This window comes from Tachypleus tridentatus, chromosome 8 (genome assembly GCF_004210375.1).
Source record: "Tachypleus tridentatus isolate NWPU-2018 chromosome 8, ASM421037v1, whole genome shotgun sequence".
NCBI lineage: Eukaryota > Metazoa > Arthropoda > Merostomata > Xiphosura > Limulidae > Tachypleus > Tachypleus tridentatus.
In genome coordinates, this window is record NC_134832.1 from 44,441,446 (window position 1) to 44,455,809 (window position 14,364).

The window sequence follows — 14,364 nt, forward strand, 5'->3', positions numbered from 1 at the left end:
ACATGATCTAGCAAAAGGATTCCTGAAAAAAAACTACATATTCAAAAATTGTCAGCGAATAAATATAAATAAAATTTACCATAAGTTAGAGAAATCCAGTTTTTTTTAGATTTATTTGCAAATGATAGTTTTGATTATAAGAATCCTAGTACTGCTATATAATAGTATGTTGGCTTACGTAAAATAGAACTATACAAATAAAACGCATTATATAAACTTGTGATTTATATGTTGACCCCCAGGATATCAAACTGAACCCACCATGACATATACCTGTTCTCAAAATCGACTAAGCTCACAATTTCAAATGTGTACTTATATACGTAAAAAAATAATTTTAAATTTCAAATGATAAGCCGTATTAAACTGTTTAAGTAAAGTATTACACTATGTAAGTATCTGTTATTCAGTTGAACAAATGTTTTTCAGGAACTTTATTTCTTTAATGTTACTTTCATTGGATTGTTGGTTAGAATATATAATACATCTATTTTTTGTTAGGTTTCATGTTTCATTATTATATATATATATTACAGAGATTATTTTTCACTCTTAGGTTATTATTCGGATTTAAGACTAACCTAAATCTCATAAGGTGGCCGAACCTTATGAGATATTATTGAGATTACTGTCGAAAGTATCGCCAACCGTGCGGGTACCCAACAGATAAAACTGTACATTCTATTTTTTTTATAAATAATAACTTAAATGCAACATATTTAAGTAGGTGTGCTAATTTCTGGTTTTATCTTTAATTACGACCCATGTAGGTAGCTTTCATTGATCACAAGTCAATATTATTTTCTAGAATATATTGTCTCCAGACATGTCGGGGTACACTCTCGACTACATAGTGTCCTTTGGGGTTACCCTTTGCCATTTGAGAAATAGGTTTAAAGCAAGCTCTCTTCGTATTTTGAAAAGATAGTAACCACTCTGGTTACAGATTTATCTAAAATTAAAACTAAATGAGACATTGAGATTTTATAAGTAGTGGCAGTGTAACAAAATATTTGCTCTCACGTCCCATAATTGAATAGAATAACTTGCTCAAAATCCAAAATCTTATTTATTTATTTATCTTAAATCTAAGCCTTCGGATTTATAATGATATAATCAGGGGTTCGATTTCCTTCAGTGACACAGCAGGTAACCCGCTGTGGCATTCTTATAAGAAAAATACATACAAACAGACTCAAAATAAGCATTATAATTACAAACCTGGGATGTATGTAATTCAAGTTTTTACGATCTCATACAGCAAGCATCATATGCGCTAATTAGATAACTAATTCTACTCGAATAAAAGAATCTCTCCCCCTTCAGCGACTCAGCAATAAAAGTCAGGTCTTATCAGGCTTAAAATCAGGTTTTGATATCCACTGTGGATACAGGATGATTGCACTTAACGAAAGCCAAATAAACCAACTTAAAGGAAAGAACAGAAGGTTCATTTATCAAACATTTGTATGAGTATATTTAGATTTATTAAAATTCGCTCGTGAATCATCAGTCACCCTAATGACACTTACGCAATTTAATGTTATTAGCTATTCGTATTTATTATACAATTTCTGTAACCAATTTTATTAGTTTTTCTTATTTTAAAACAATTTTAACCACCAAATAGATAATTAAACTTTCATAATTAACTCCTTATAATAATGTTTACCACATATCGCGTTTTTTTATGCAGTACAAACATTTATAAAATATTTGTAATTTTGAGCAAGAATAGATCAACTGCTAGAAAGCGCTGTTGTAGTTTTTCAACGATATAATTACTGAACATATCGGGAATATTTATTGTAACATTAAAGATGGATGAGGCTTTTTCAGTGAATCTGGCTTCAAATCATAAGGCCTACTCTTCAGTTATCTAGAGTAGTTATAATTTTATGAAATATCTTTCATCAAAATGTACAATACTAAAAAAAGTATAAATTAATACAACCGTATTATTTCGTAGCAACACAAACTTTATTCCTCAAACACAGACTTTTGTGAACTATAATACAATTGACTGTTGTAGCAATATAAACATAGATGTTCCGTGCGTTTTCTAACAACAGGTATGATATGTGTGTATGTAAATAAATACACTGTTGTACTGTGAATCTACATTTATGTCATGTGTATATAGACTGTGTAGAATTCAATATAAAGTCAATGCACCTGTGTTTGTCAGCTTACAATGATTGTAGTTTTAGTCATTCAAACATCATATTTGTTTCACAGAACATAAAATGTTTTGTTTTTTAACACAGATTATTGGCAGAGTACCTAAAACTTATCAAAGGTGGGTTAAGGCGTTCGACTCGTAATGTGAGGGTGGGGGATTCGAATCCCATTCGCAGCAAACAGGCTCGCCCTTTTAGCAATGGGGGTGTTATAATGTGACGGTCAACCCCATTACTTGTTGGTAAAAGAGTAGTCCAAGAGTTGGCTGTGGGTGGTAATGACCAGCTGTCTTCCCTCTAGTCTTACACTGCTAAGTATACGGACGGCTAGCGCAGATAGCCCTCGAGTAGCTTTGCGCGAAATTCAAAAACAAACAAATATCTATGGTTTTTAATTTTTTTCTTTAGCACCCCAGTGGCACAGCGCCATGTTTGTGGACTCCCACCAGGAGAAACAGTGTTGCAGGACCCATGATAGGCAGAGCACGGATAGCCTATTGTGTAGCTTTGTGCTTAATTTCAAAGAAACTTTACAATTATATTTAACTCTGATAAAATTTTATCACGTTTAAGTAGTCAATTTCATGTGGCGAAAATGTGTTAATTTTGTCAGATTTTGGAACTTTCTAAAATTACGTGTAGAGATATTATTTATACTTCGTCGAAAACTATTATTCTATAAAAGTTTTTTGTTATTCTTCGCACATTATCATAATAAGGATTCCATATTTGGTAAGATAACAAGCCTACATTTAGACAAACAAGTTTCATGATTTTTAACATAGTTGAAACAAACAAATTTTAGTGTGAAATACCACTACTAAAATCCTCCGCAAAAAAAAAGTTTCATTAATGATAATCTTGAGGTTAGAATCCAAAAAATGATTTTTTATTAAACTGAAAACTAATGTTATTAGTATGCAAAACGTCACTATAAATGCGAATTTACTTAGAATATGATATATTTTCAACATAAATTGGTTAACTGCAGAAATGTTTAGTGGAGATTCACTGCCCTATAACTCTGAAAACTGATGAGTGAAAGCAAAGAAGAGAAAACTGCGACCCTTCTTATCATGTAGATGCGTTAACTGACTAAACTAATGAGTTTACTGACTATAAAATACCAATATTTTTGTTTTAGAGCAAATTACTTGCTCATGAGATAATCGAAAATTACATCAGTGCAACCTCAAACAACTAGAAAATCAGACAAATGAAATGAAAAATTACAACAAAAACAATCTATTTAGACATTATCTCGGGGCTTAAATTTTACGTTAACGTGAATAAGAACCCTGGTCATAGCTGCTTTCGCCACCTCAAAGAAACCTCAAAAAATGTACTTTGAGAAGAAGCCACAAAATCCTATTATTAGGCTGAAAGTAAAACCAAATTATTACCTTTACAAGGAAGCCAGCCTTTCGAAATCTTAATGCTGAGATGCACTTTTTGTTATCTATTCAAAATTTAACGAACGTAGGCGCTGTGGTGCAGCAGAATTGTCACACTCACATTGGGCAGCTCCAATGTAAATCCTTTTAAGTACCTCCCCCATTAACATTTACTCTATCTTCCCTTCCAAGGTCACCTTAATGCTTGGTAATATCGAATGCAACTTCATATTTTAGTTGAAATCAAACTGTTTGTGATTAATACAGTCGGCAGCATAATACAAACATTATTATGACTTTAACTGATATTTAATCGTGGAGGTTATCGATAAGGGCCGTTTGGTAATTGTGATATTTTCAGATGATCGCGTGTATTTCGGTTTTCAACATCTGTTGCAAAGCAGCACGTTACATTAGTCCTAAGTTGCGACCTAAGTCTTAGTGGAAGGAGAAGATCTGAACTGTACGTGACCATTTCTGGTCACTTCAAGATGCGTCAAAACCACAGCACAGAGAATCCTCCTCTGTATATGAACTGCCCATCATGTTCTGAGGAAAATCCGACCTTCAGAGAGCTTATAAGTATATTTAGTTTGATAATCTCTGAATGATATGAATAAAATAAGTTTCTTAATCTTACCAAAAAATACAAAATGCATAATAAACTTGACATATGTAATTGTAATGGATTTAATATTATATATATATTTTAATATCGATTTTTGTTTTAATTAAATATATATTTAGTAATGCTTGTAACTTCTAACGTTAAATATATGTTGGGAAATTCCAGCCTATTCTCCAAATGTATAGAAGATTATAGAGTATAAGAATCAACAATATATGTTTTACGAAAGAACCAGCGTATCTTTAGTATTGTTGGGCCAACTGAAATTTCTAGAATCTCGCCTAAACGTTTATAAACTGACACGCCGAGAGACAGTATATATTGTTGGTTTGCTACAGTTGGTATACTATAAACTTCAGAAGCTATAACTGTGATAAACGCTTATTAATCGGGAAACTATAGGTAACTGACCAGGAACATTTATAGATTTTGAACATCATAGACCGTTTAACTTCAGAGAATTAACTTTGAACGTTAGCATTTCTACGAGAACATTAAATATCTTCATCGGTAAAAAAGCAACTTGTACACAGTGTGAGGCTAACCAAGAATAAAGAGCTAGCTAGTTAATCAACTCAAAACTAATTATCTCATCGTGAACCGTCGATAAAATATTCAGTACCAAACAGATAGGAGGCTTAATATTGTTTGTAAGTTTATAAAACTTTTATGTATAAATTATTATTTGTAATAACCGTTATTATAAATTGTATTGTTATTGTTATATTAAAACATATTTGTGTTTAGAAAGAAAACTGTATGTATCAATCTCATTGGCAAATATCATAAATTTGATATATATCCACATTCAATTAACCTCCGAATTCAAATCAAAATTTCCGGATATTTGAAATCGTAATATGTAACATAATAAATCGGAGACTCTTGTCCAGGATAAATTATAAATCGTAACAGTAGTCCAATTTAGTATATTATTTAAGAATATAGTTATTTTTTCCTCACTTTTTTATGGTGTATTAGTCATTGCTCAAAATCATATCAACCAAAAGGAAGAACAGGCAAGTTGCCTTTCAGACTCCAGTTCTTATGCTTCATTTTTTAATAACATTTTCAAAAAAATGTTTAAAATTGAAAACCTTAAACTTTTACAAATTATTAAGTTGTTAAAATGTTGTTTTAGCAGGTAAAATATCCATGAAAAAATAATAAAAATTGAGGGCTTGTGGAGAAAAGCGGACTCAGATTTGACGTTGCCTACAGGTCAATTATGGTCTTAATTTGATTGTGTTTCTTCGTGGAAGAATTTAGTTTCTGGTGTCTAGTCTTCTTTACTAGTGAAAGGCAGGAATATGATCATGCTAACAATTTTTAAATTATACAAGACATTCTTCATTTGTACCTACAAATTTATATTTGCAGTTTATATTATTGGTGTTGTAAACAGTTACATCACAAGTTCAACCACAAGTGGTTGAGTCTAACCACTTGTAAAATGCATATTTTATCTTTATGTTCATTGGCCTTAAGATTTTGGCCAGCAGTGTATGTATCTCTGGTATAAATAAGTAAAGGTCGAAAATTTAAATTACATAAAAGTACAACGAACTTTAAACTGAATTATATAATAACAACAATAGTGTTGTTGTTTAGAGCAAAGCCACATTGGAATAGCTGCTGTGTTTACCAAGGGAAATCGAAGCTGTCCCACCTCATAATATTGGTGCTTTCCACAACTTACTTCAGTTTGTAAAACGTGTCTTTCAGATGAAAGTATTTCACTGGCTTATATAAAATATAAAACCTTAAATATGCTTCGAAACTAAAAAACTGCAAGTCTAATCAATGCTCAGTTAATACAAACTCAAAATTCAGTTGATATCTGTCAACAATGTCAGTCATGTGTGTGTGTCATATGACGTTTTATCACATCTCACAAACATTAAATGATATTCTGCGAGGTCAGGAATATGTTGTTTCTCAGTGTCTATGCTTATTGCGGGAAGACCCATGTTCAAGTCTCGGTCTAAGACCATATTTACATTTATCAGCTTTTGTACTGAAATTTGTCTTTAGAAACATTAAGCTATACACAATATTTATAACATAAAGCTGCTTGTGCCTACTATAAGTTATTTAGTTAACACATAGTTAAAACTTTAGTGCATTAAGACAGAAATACATGGATCGTAATGTGTAGAATAACGGTTAAAAAGTCGTAAAAGCCTTGTAAAAATGGAACTTTGATTCACCATTTAGAGTACAATGATGAGAGAGCCAACATTCGCAAGGAAATGCAATGCCTCGTCTCTATTCATTTTATTCGATAAAATCATCAGAATGCAGTAGATTTGAAAAAAAAAATGATATTCAAAGCAGGGAATGGAGCACATAGTAGAACGTATGTTTTCACAGATACTTAACACAGTACCAACTTGAGATTTCTTTGTGAAAAAAAAATATATATCACAATAAGCTTTATAATGCACATGACAGTCATTTTCTGCCAATTTAAATTTGTTCACAATGACAAAAACCTTTGCAGTTAAATTTTGTACAAATAACACTCGTTCTTCGACACAAGATATGCAATTGCATGTATTGTGTGAGTCAAAACAATATTGAAAACAACCCCTTGTAACATTTACGTATGCAGACGATCTTTTGTTAAAAATACATATAATGTTTATTTGTTATTCTTTTTATTATTTAATATTATTTTGCTAGCCTATAGCAAAAATGGCTTTGAGTATTGTACTAAAACCTGGACAACTGCATTACTAAATACATCATTACGTATAGTAATTTTTTAAGTTTATTTTACTACTTATCAAATAACAGCGATTAAATAACCATTGACACCAAATCATTTAATGTAGTCTGTGTTTCATATGGAGCCTCATCAACTACTAGTTGCAGACCGTGGATTTGTTTGTTTTGAATTTCGAGCAAAGCTACACGAGGGCTATCTGCGCTAGCTGTCCATAATTTAGCAGTATAAAACTAGAGAGAAGGCAGCTGGTCATAACCACCCACCGCCAACTCTTGGGCTACTTTTTTACCAATGAATAGTAGGATTGACCGACATTGTAACAACCTTACGGTTGAAAGAGCGAGAATGTTTGGTGTGACAGGGATTCGAACCCGCGACCCTAAGACAAGCCGTGGATGTAGTTTAATGTTTACGTGGTAGGCATGACAAATGTATCATAGCGATTATTGACATATTGTTGCAATTGTAATTATGTCGCGCATCATTTGTTTATGTATAGGGTTCACGCCCTTTCCAATATGGGCCCGGCATGGCCTAGCGCGTAAGGCGTGCGACTCGTAATCCGAGGGTCGCGGGTTCGCGCCCGCGTCGCGCTAAACATGCTCGCCCTCCCAGCCGTGGGGGTGTATAATGTGACGGTCAATCCCACTATTCGTTGGTAAAAGAGTAGCCCAAGAGTTGGCGGTGGGTGCTGATGACTAGCTGCCTTCCCTCTAGTCTTACACTGCTAAATTAGGGACGGCTAGCACAGATAGCCCTCGAGTAGCTTTGTGCGAAATTCCAAACAAACAAACAAAACAAACTTTCCAATATGACACACAATACTGCTGATAGGGTCACAGCTTAGTTGTGTTTTATTTTTTACCACTGCATGATCATTTTGGGTCATATTATAAAAACGTCTAGGCTGTCTTCAACAACAGAAGTATTTTAGTTGTAGATTAAATGATAACATCAAGCTCAGTTTCGCCAATCATGGTGATGGCTGATTGTGAAATATGTAATGAATTTTAGCCAACATTGCGTGACTTTGAATTTTATACATACTACAAATAGAACAGAAATTCTTGAAGCTGACTATAAGGAATAGCAAGAATCGTTCAAGCAGGATATAGCAAAAATGATAGCAATTCTGGTCGAGAGTGAGGCATAAAGTTCTAGCTATATATTTCATTCAGAAAATATGTAGTTTCAGATAAAATACGTAGCATCAACAGCCCACCAAAGTGTAGGATCGTCATAGTGGAAGATAATCGTAGAAGTGTCACGACCCAAACTCCATCAGAAATTGTGAGGGAAAATGTGTATTAATATAATCAATTCATAATTGTTAATTAAATCTTTCTCGACTTTGTAGAGTGTGTAGAATATAACTCTCACAGGAATGCTGACCAGTTGCAGTAAAACCGTGATTGGATTCACTGTGGTCAGTGGAGGAGGAAGAGGAAGGTGGAATATATGAAACTATAAGAAATATTATAAATGCTTATTTCCATATATGTGCTATTATATTAGGACATATTGTTTTATATTTGCATTGAATATCTATGCATCTATACAACTTGAAAAATTCATTTCGCTATCTATATATAGAGCTTTATGATTAAAAAACTATAACATCTAGATATATATATATATATATGCACAAATAGCAGCCAAGATGCATATAAAAACTTAGGCCATTGCAAAATTCAGTACATGTAACCTTATAGTATAGTTCAATAATTCTTCCAATCCAATATTTTCAGACTTTCCCTATAACTACAGCGTATAAATATAGTAGCTATATTTTATAAGGATATCCATAACATGTGGTTTGTTCGTCATCATGCGCTATACATGCATTACTACTATCAATGCTAACATTATGCTAATGACATCAGGAGGAATAGCCATCCATTCAAACTGCATGAAACCAATCCAAAAGTTGTCATCGTTTCCAGTAAAAGCTTAATGTTTGAGACATAACTTGTCTGTCTACTTTTTTTTATATAATTGCACTGTCGCTATACAACGTTGTTAAATTAACAGTTTTTAATAACCTCGTTACATTGGGATTAGTGCCAAAAATATCATTAACAGCGAGAATACCCAACCGATAAAACAATACATTATAATCTTCATAAGTAAAAACGCATCAAAATTATACTTAATTAACTGTATTCTTAGCCAGGCTTATTTTTAATAAGACTCTGAGTACCAAGGTTACTATGATCGCAAGCTACTATTACATGCATTGAGATTTTTTTAAAATCTTTGATAACCGAAAAACGAAATTGAAGGCACAATTCTCAGATGTATCTATTTCACTCTGTTTGGGTTTTTGTTTGGTATATTTGTCCAAAGTCTCGTCTAGGTTGATCCAAATATACAGGAATGATAGACCTTAAAGCCTTAACTTTGCAGACATTTTCTACCCCTGACCTCTGTAAAATCGCAAAGAGTGTACAGATCTTACATCTGTCTACTTAGCCTATCGTAATTATTGTAAGGTCTCATCTAGACTGATTTAAATATAAAGAAATAGCAGACTAAAACCCCTCGATCCTGCGACTGTAAAATAAAAAGGCACAAATACAAAATCTGTTTACTTTAGTCTCTGGTTTGTTTGTTTTTTTTTAATTTCACGCAAAACCACACAAGGGCTATCTGCGCTAGCCGTCCTTAAGTTAACAGTGTAAAACTAGAGGGAAGGCAGCTCGTCATCACCACCTACCGCCATCTCTTGGGTTATTATTTTACCAGTGAATAGTGGGATTGGCCGTCACATTATACGTCCTCATGGCAGAAAGAGCGAGCATATATAATGTGACGGGAATTCAAACCCGCTACCCTCGGATTATGAGTCTAGTGCCTTAACCCGACATCTCTGGGTTTTTGTGCCAAGTTTAATTGGGTTTCATGGAAATATAAGGGAAATGTAGGCTAAACCATGTGTTTTTTTACTGTTTGACTCCTTAAAACTGTAATGGGCTCTAAAGTTACGAAGTGAAAAGTGTTTTTTGAAGTATAAAATCAAGGTAGGTGTCGTTTCAGTTTCGTGACGATTGGGCCAAAAATAAAGGAGTGGCGCAAAATATAGTTATTGGAAAGGAGATGAAAGAAAAACAAGAAGAAAAAAAACACAGGAAGTGCAATATCTCCCTCCCTACGTCGAGACATAATTGTTAATCCAACTTTAAAGAAGGAAATCCCATGAGCCATTAGGTGAATAGAACCTCATCTGAATTAACGACGAAGGCAGATTGATACATTCTCGTGTTTAGGCTTTATTATTTGACTATGATGGAATACAATCTGATACAACTCAATGAGCATGACATGTATCTAAACAGAGTCGGTAACTGAAACTTATAAAAGATTAGAGGGCCTCCTTTGAAGTCACATAGATGGATTCGAAATAGTATATGTATATATTATGTTTAAGGGTATAGAAAAGTATAACCCATTTATCTTCAGTTCATCGTCTGAGCAAGTAATTTTCGATTATAACTTTCAAATATTGATTTCCAATTGTAGCATAATAAAATCTTTAATTTTTTTTATTCTTAAAAATGTTAACAATTACAATCAGCTTCTGGGCAATGAATAGATGAAATTTTTAATGTTGTTTAGAGTTCCATAGTTGATATGATAAGTTTCGTAATTTTGTTTAGGCTTAATTCTTCAATGTGCGATTGGTTCATGAGACCAGGCTTATCCATTTTGTGGACTTCACACGTATATATATAACTGAAATCGTGCCTACGTGATGTAGGGTATAAATATTAGCCCTATAGGATGATATTCCCATGCTTAAAGAACATAACAGGACGTTATTCCATTAGATATATATATATATACATAATACTGTAATGATAAACATAAAAATAAGAACTTAATATCATCATGTGTAAATGAGCAAGAGTTTCCAGCAATGCAAAAATAGTAAAGTAAAAATATCAGATTTCAAAGCGTAATCCAACCACCCGCAAACACAAAACATATGTTTCACACATAATCATTTTTATTTACTTATTATTGCATTTTGTTTCTATATTTTTGTGTATTTTATATTATTTCTTTGCTATCTTGATTCTGAAATATTTAAGCTTACAAATGGTTGGGTTACACTGCACAACAATTTTTTAAAAAAGTTTTGCTTCCTGAAAAGTTTTTGCTGATTGTGACAGGTACCTGGTGGTTGTGCACAAATATAGTTTCGGTTTTGCTTCGTCACGTAGGAACGCTGAGAAATAGACAGTTAACTGTTTACTGGCAATAACGTATTTAATTGCATTTATGTTTCTAATACGCTGTTAAGTTCAACATAATTAAAAGTGTTTTGCTCCTGATTTTCGTTTGTATTCAATGTCCGGTCCATCACGTTGCAGTATCCAACAGTAGTCAGCAAGCATTGACGGATTCCAGTTCCCCTGATATCGTTTTTCCATTGTAGCAATGTCCTGGTGAAACTGAAGATTTCGATGAAACGGTACGTGATGGACAAATTTGGATGTGATTTTCGTAATCAGCAGCCAAAAATCTATAAGGAACACCCAACAGTGTTCAAGAAGCAAAAACTTTGTTGTGCAGTGTTATTTGTTCTTTCTTCGATTTTATTGCAGAGCAACTACATTTATATGATTAGTTTCAAGCAATGAACGTATGGCCAGGTTCAGATCAGTATGGGTTTAAACATCTGAACTTAGCCTTCTGATAATTTCACTTTTGTTCATCTATTGTTGCACAGCAGATTATAATTCGATTATGGATACTGGACCGAAGTTATACATCAGTTATGACTTTATAGGTTTTGACATGTTTTTTTTTTTGTCTTTGTACATATTTGTATAATATTTCAAGATTATATATAATGGTCAACGATGATAATGTTTTATGGTTTCTCGTATATAGTTATTGCTTATTAAATTATAATTTTACTTATTTTCTCTAAACTTAGATACACTCATGCTCCAATGCATAAAACCAAACGATTATATTAAAAGTACTAAATTCAACTAACCAACACATTAGTCGTATTTTATACCGTAAGTTCGAAAACAATTTTAATGGCAATACCATTGTAACTCTGTTGATATTAAGAACTACATATTTTCTACATATATAATTATAGTAAAATTATTTTACTTTATTATTGTGTTATCAGCCGCACCCGCAACACTATATTCATTTTTATATTTGTGGGTTTTATTACTAGTAGTAGTATTGTTTTATAAGCAATATTATATTGTTATTAAGCCTAATATGTTTATTTTTATCTAATCACTCTAGAATGGAAGTCGAGCAAACAGCAACGATGCCAATGGCAAGGTAAGACTGGAGAGTTTGTGTTTTCGTACATCAAAGCCACATCGGGATATCTGTTGAGCTCACCGAGGGGAATCAAACCCCTGATTTTAACGTTGTAAATCCGTAGACTTACAGCTTTACTAGCGGGGGGGGGGAGCAAGACTAGAGAGAAGTTATATCGAGTCTTATAATTTCAATGGCAAGTTAAGGCCTAAAATAACTTATACTGAGTTCTAGATTTTCCTTTTAATGAGCTAATCTGAGTTGTTGGTTAAAAGAAAATACTAGAAAAAGGATATATTAACTTAAAATTAATTTGTTTACTTAAACACATGTCTAAATGTAAAATAAGATACAAACATTTATACTGTTATAACGGTTAAAAAATGAAACAATATACAAAGTGAGAGTAGTAATTTATTTCATTCTTCCTTTGGCGATTACCTTGTAGTTAGTATGCACGAACTGTGGATCCGATGGTTCAATGTTCTCAACTCATTGCTGAAAAAAAAAAACGCACTCCGCACTTTAGGTCAGTGGGTGCGATATAATAGTGACCGTCAGATCCTACTATTCGTTTAGATAAGAGTAGCATATGACTTGGTAATGAGTGGTGGTGACTGTTTTTTTTTTCTTTCGTACTTTATCAGTGCAAAACTGTAGATGGCTATGCATGGGTTAAACCCTTGTGTAGCTTTTTACAAAATTTCTCAAACAAACCACTTATTTACCTGTACACAAATAATTGTTTGCGCTACTACTGTTTGAAAGATGTTTGAAATCCAAAGCCTAACAAGATTAATTTAACGCTATTCTCCCATCCTTTCCGTTTCTGTCGAGACTGTTGCCAAATGTTTGTCAACTGTATGTAACCAGTTTTAGACGTAAACTAATAGACATTGTACTAACATGCAGGTTTTGCCAGTCATCACTGTTTTCCTGCGTTTTCATTCTTAATGCTTGTGTCGCTAGTTTTCTAAAGTTAATTAAGAAGTTCAGCTGTCGTAATCTCAATCTCATTTCCTCGTTGACAGTTTGTACTTGCATGATACATAACAAACTTTTATGCCGCTATTATTCGAACATTATAGAATAATCAAAGTAAAAGTAATTTTTCTATCTCAAACTCGTGTTAGAACCCAATACTTTCGATAATTCGGCATGATGATATTACATTTTCCAGTTTTTTTAATTAATCACTAGACTTTCAAACGTTCAGTTGAAAGATGCATCAGATAAAACCAGAAAACTGGTTTAACATTTAACTAATTCGTTTTGACGTTAAATAAATTAAACTGAAAATCAATCTCTTTCTTCCAATCCACTCGTATCTTTGTGCGTAATTGAAGAAAACGAGTACACAAAACACAAGCCATCGATCGATTGGAACAAGCAGCTTAGAAACTGTCGTTTATTGCCTCCAAAATTATTATCATGACGACCATAATAAGCTAATAATAGGTCACATTTGTAAGCTTTTAAAGTGTTGTTAACTAAAATGCAACCTTTACAACAGTTTAGTGTTCTTTCGAACTCGGTATTTGAAATTTTGTATATTGAAATTAAGGGGAAATATTCTGAAATTTGGAAGAAAAAAAATGTAATGACAGGAGTAAAAGCTTGTTTACGTCCCAGTGCCTTTGAGACTTAGTTACGCTATCGGAATTGTCTGTTTGTTTGTTTTGAATTTCGCACAAAGCTACTCGAGGGCTATCTGTGCTAGCCCTCCCTAATTTAGCAGTGAAAGACTAGAGGGAAGGCAGCTAGTCATCACCACCCACCGCCAACTCTTGGGCTACTCTTTTACCAACGAATAGTGGGATTGACCGTCACATTATACACCCCCACGGCTGGGAGGGCGAGCATGTTTAGCGCGACGCGGGCGCGAACCCGCGACCCTCGGATTACGAGTCGCACGCCTTACGCGCTAGGCCATCCCGGGCCACGGAATTGTCATAAAATAACAAATTATATCACGACAATAGTGACTTTACGATTATCAAAAATATGAAAGCTACTTGGAAAATTTTGGTAATACGTTGATTTCAATTTTGGAATTCCGTAATAATGGCAATATAAAAAAAAGTATGCTCGGGAACGCGGCCCGGCATGGCCTAGTGTGTTAAGGCGTGCAACTCG

The 14,364-nt window shown here is 33.4% G+C and overlaps 1 protein-coding gene across 3 annotated transcripts in view; it reads left to right on the forward strand.

The window, feature by feature from the left end:
* LOC143222320 (proto-oncogene tyrosine-protein kinase ROS-like) overlaps positions 1 to 14,364 on the forward strand; it is a 79,129-nt gene that overhangs the window by 50,440 nt on the left and 14,325 nt on the right. For all 3 annotated transcript variants that reach the window (XM_076448688.1, XM_076448686.1, XM_076448687.1), the window contains one exon: positions 12,208 to 12,246. In XM_076448688.1, the coding sequence (XP_076304803.1) occupies positions 12,208 to 12,246 (39 nt within the window). The remainder of the gene's footprint in view (positions 1 to 12,207; positions 12,247 to 14,364) is intronic.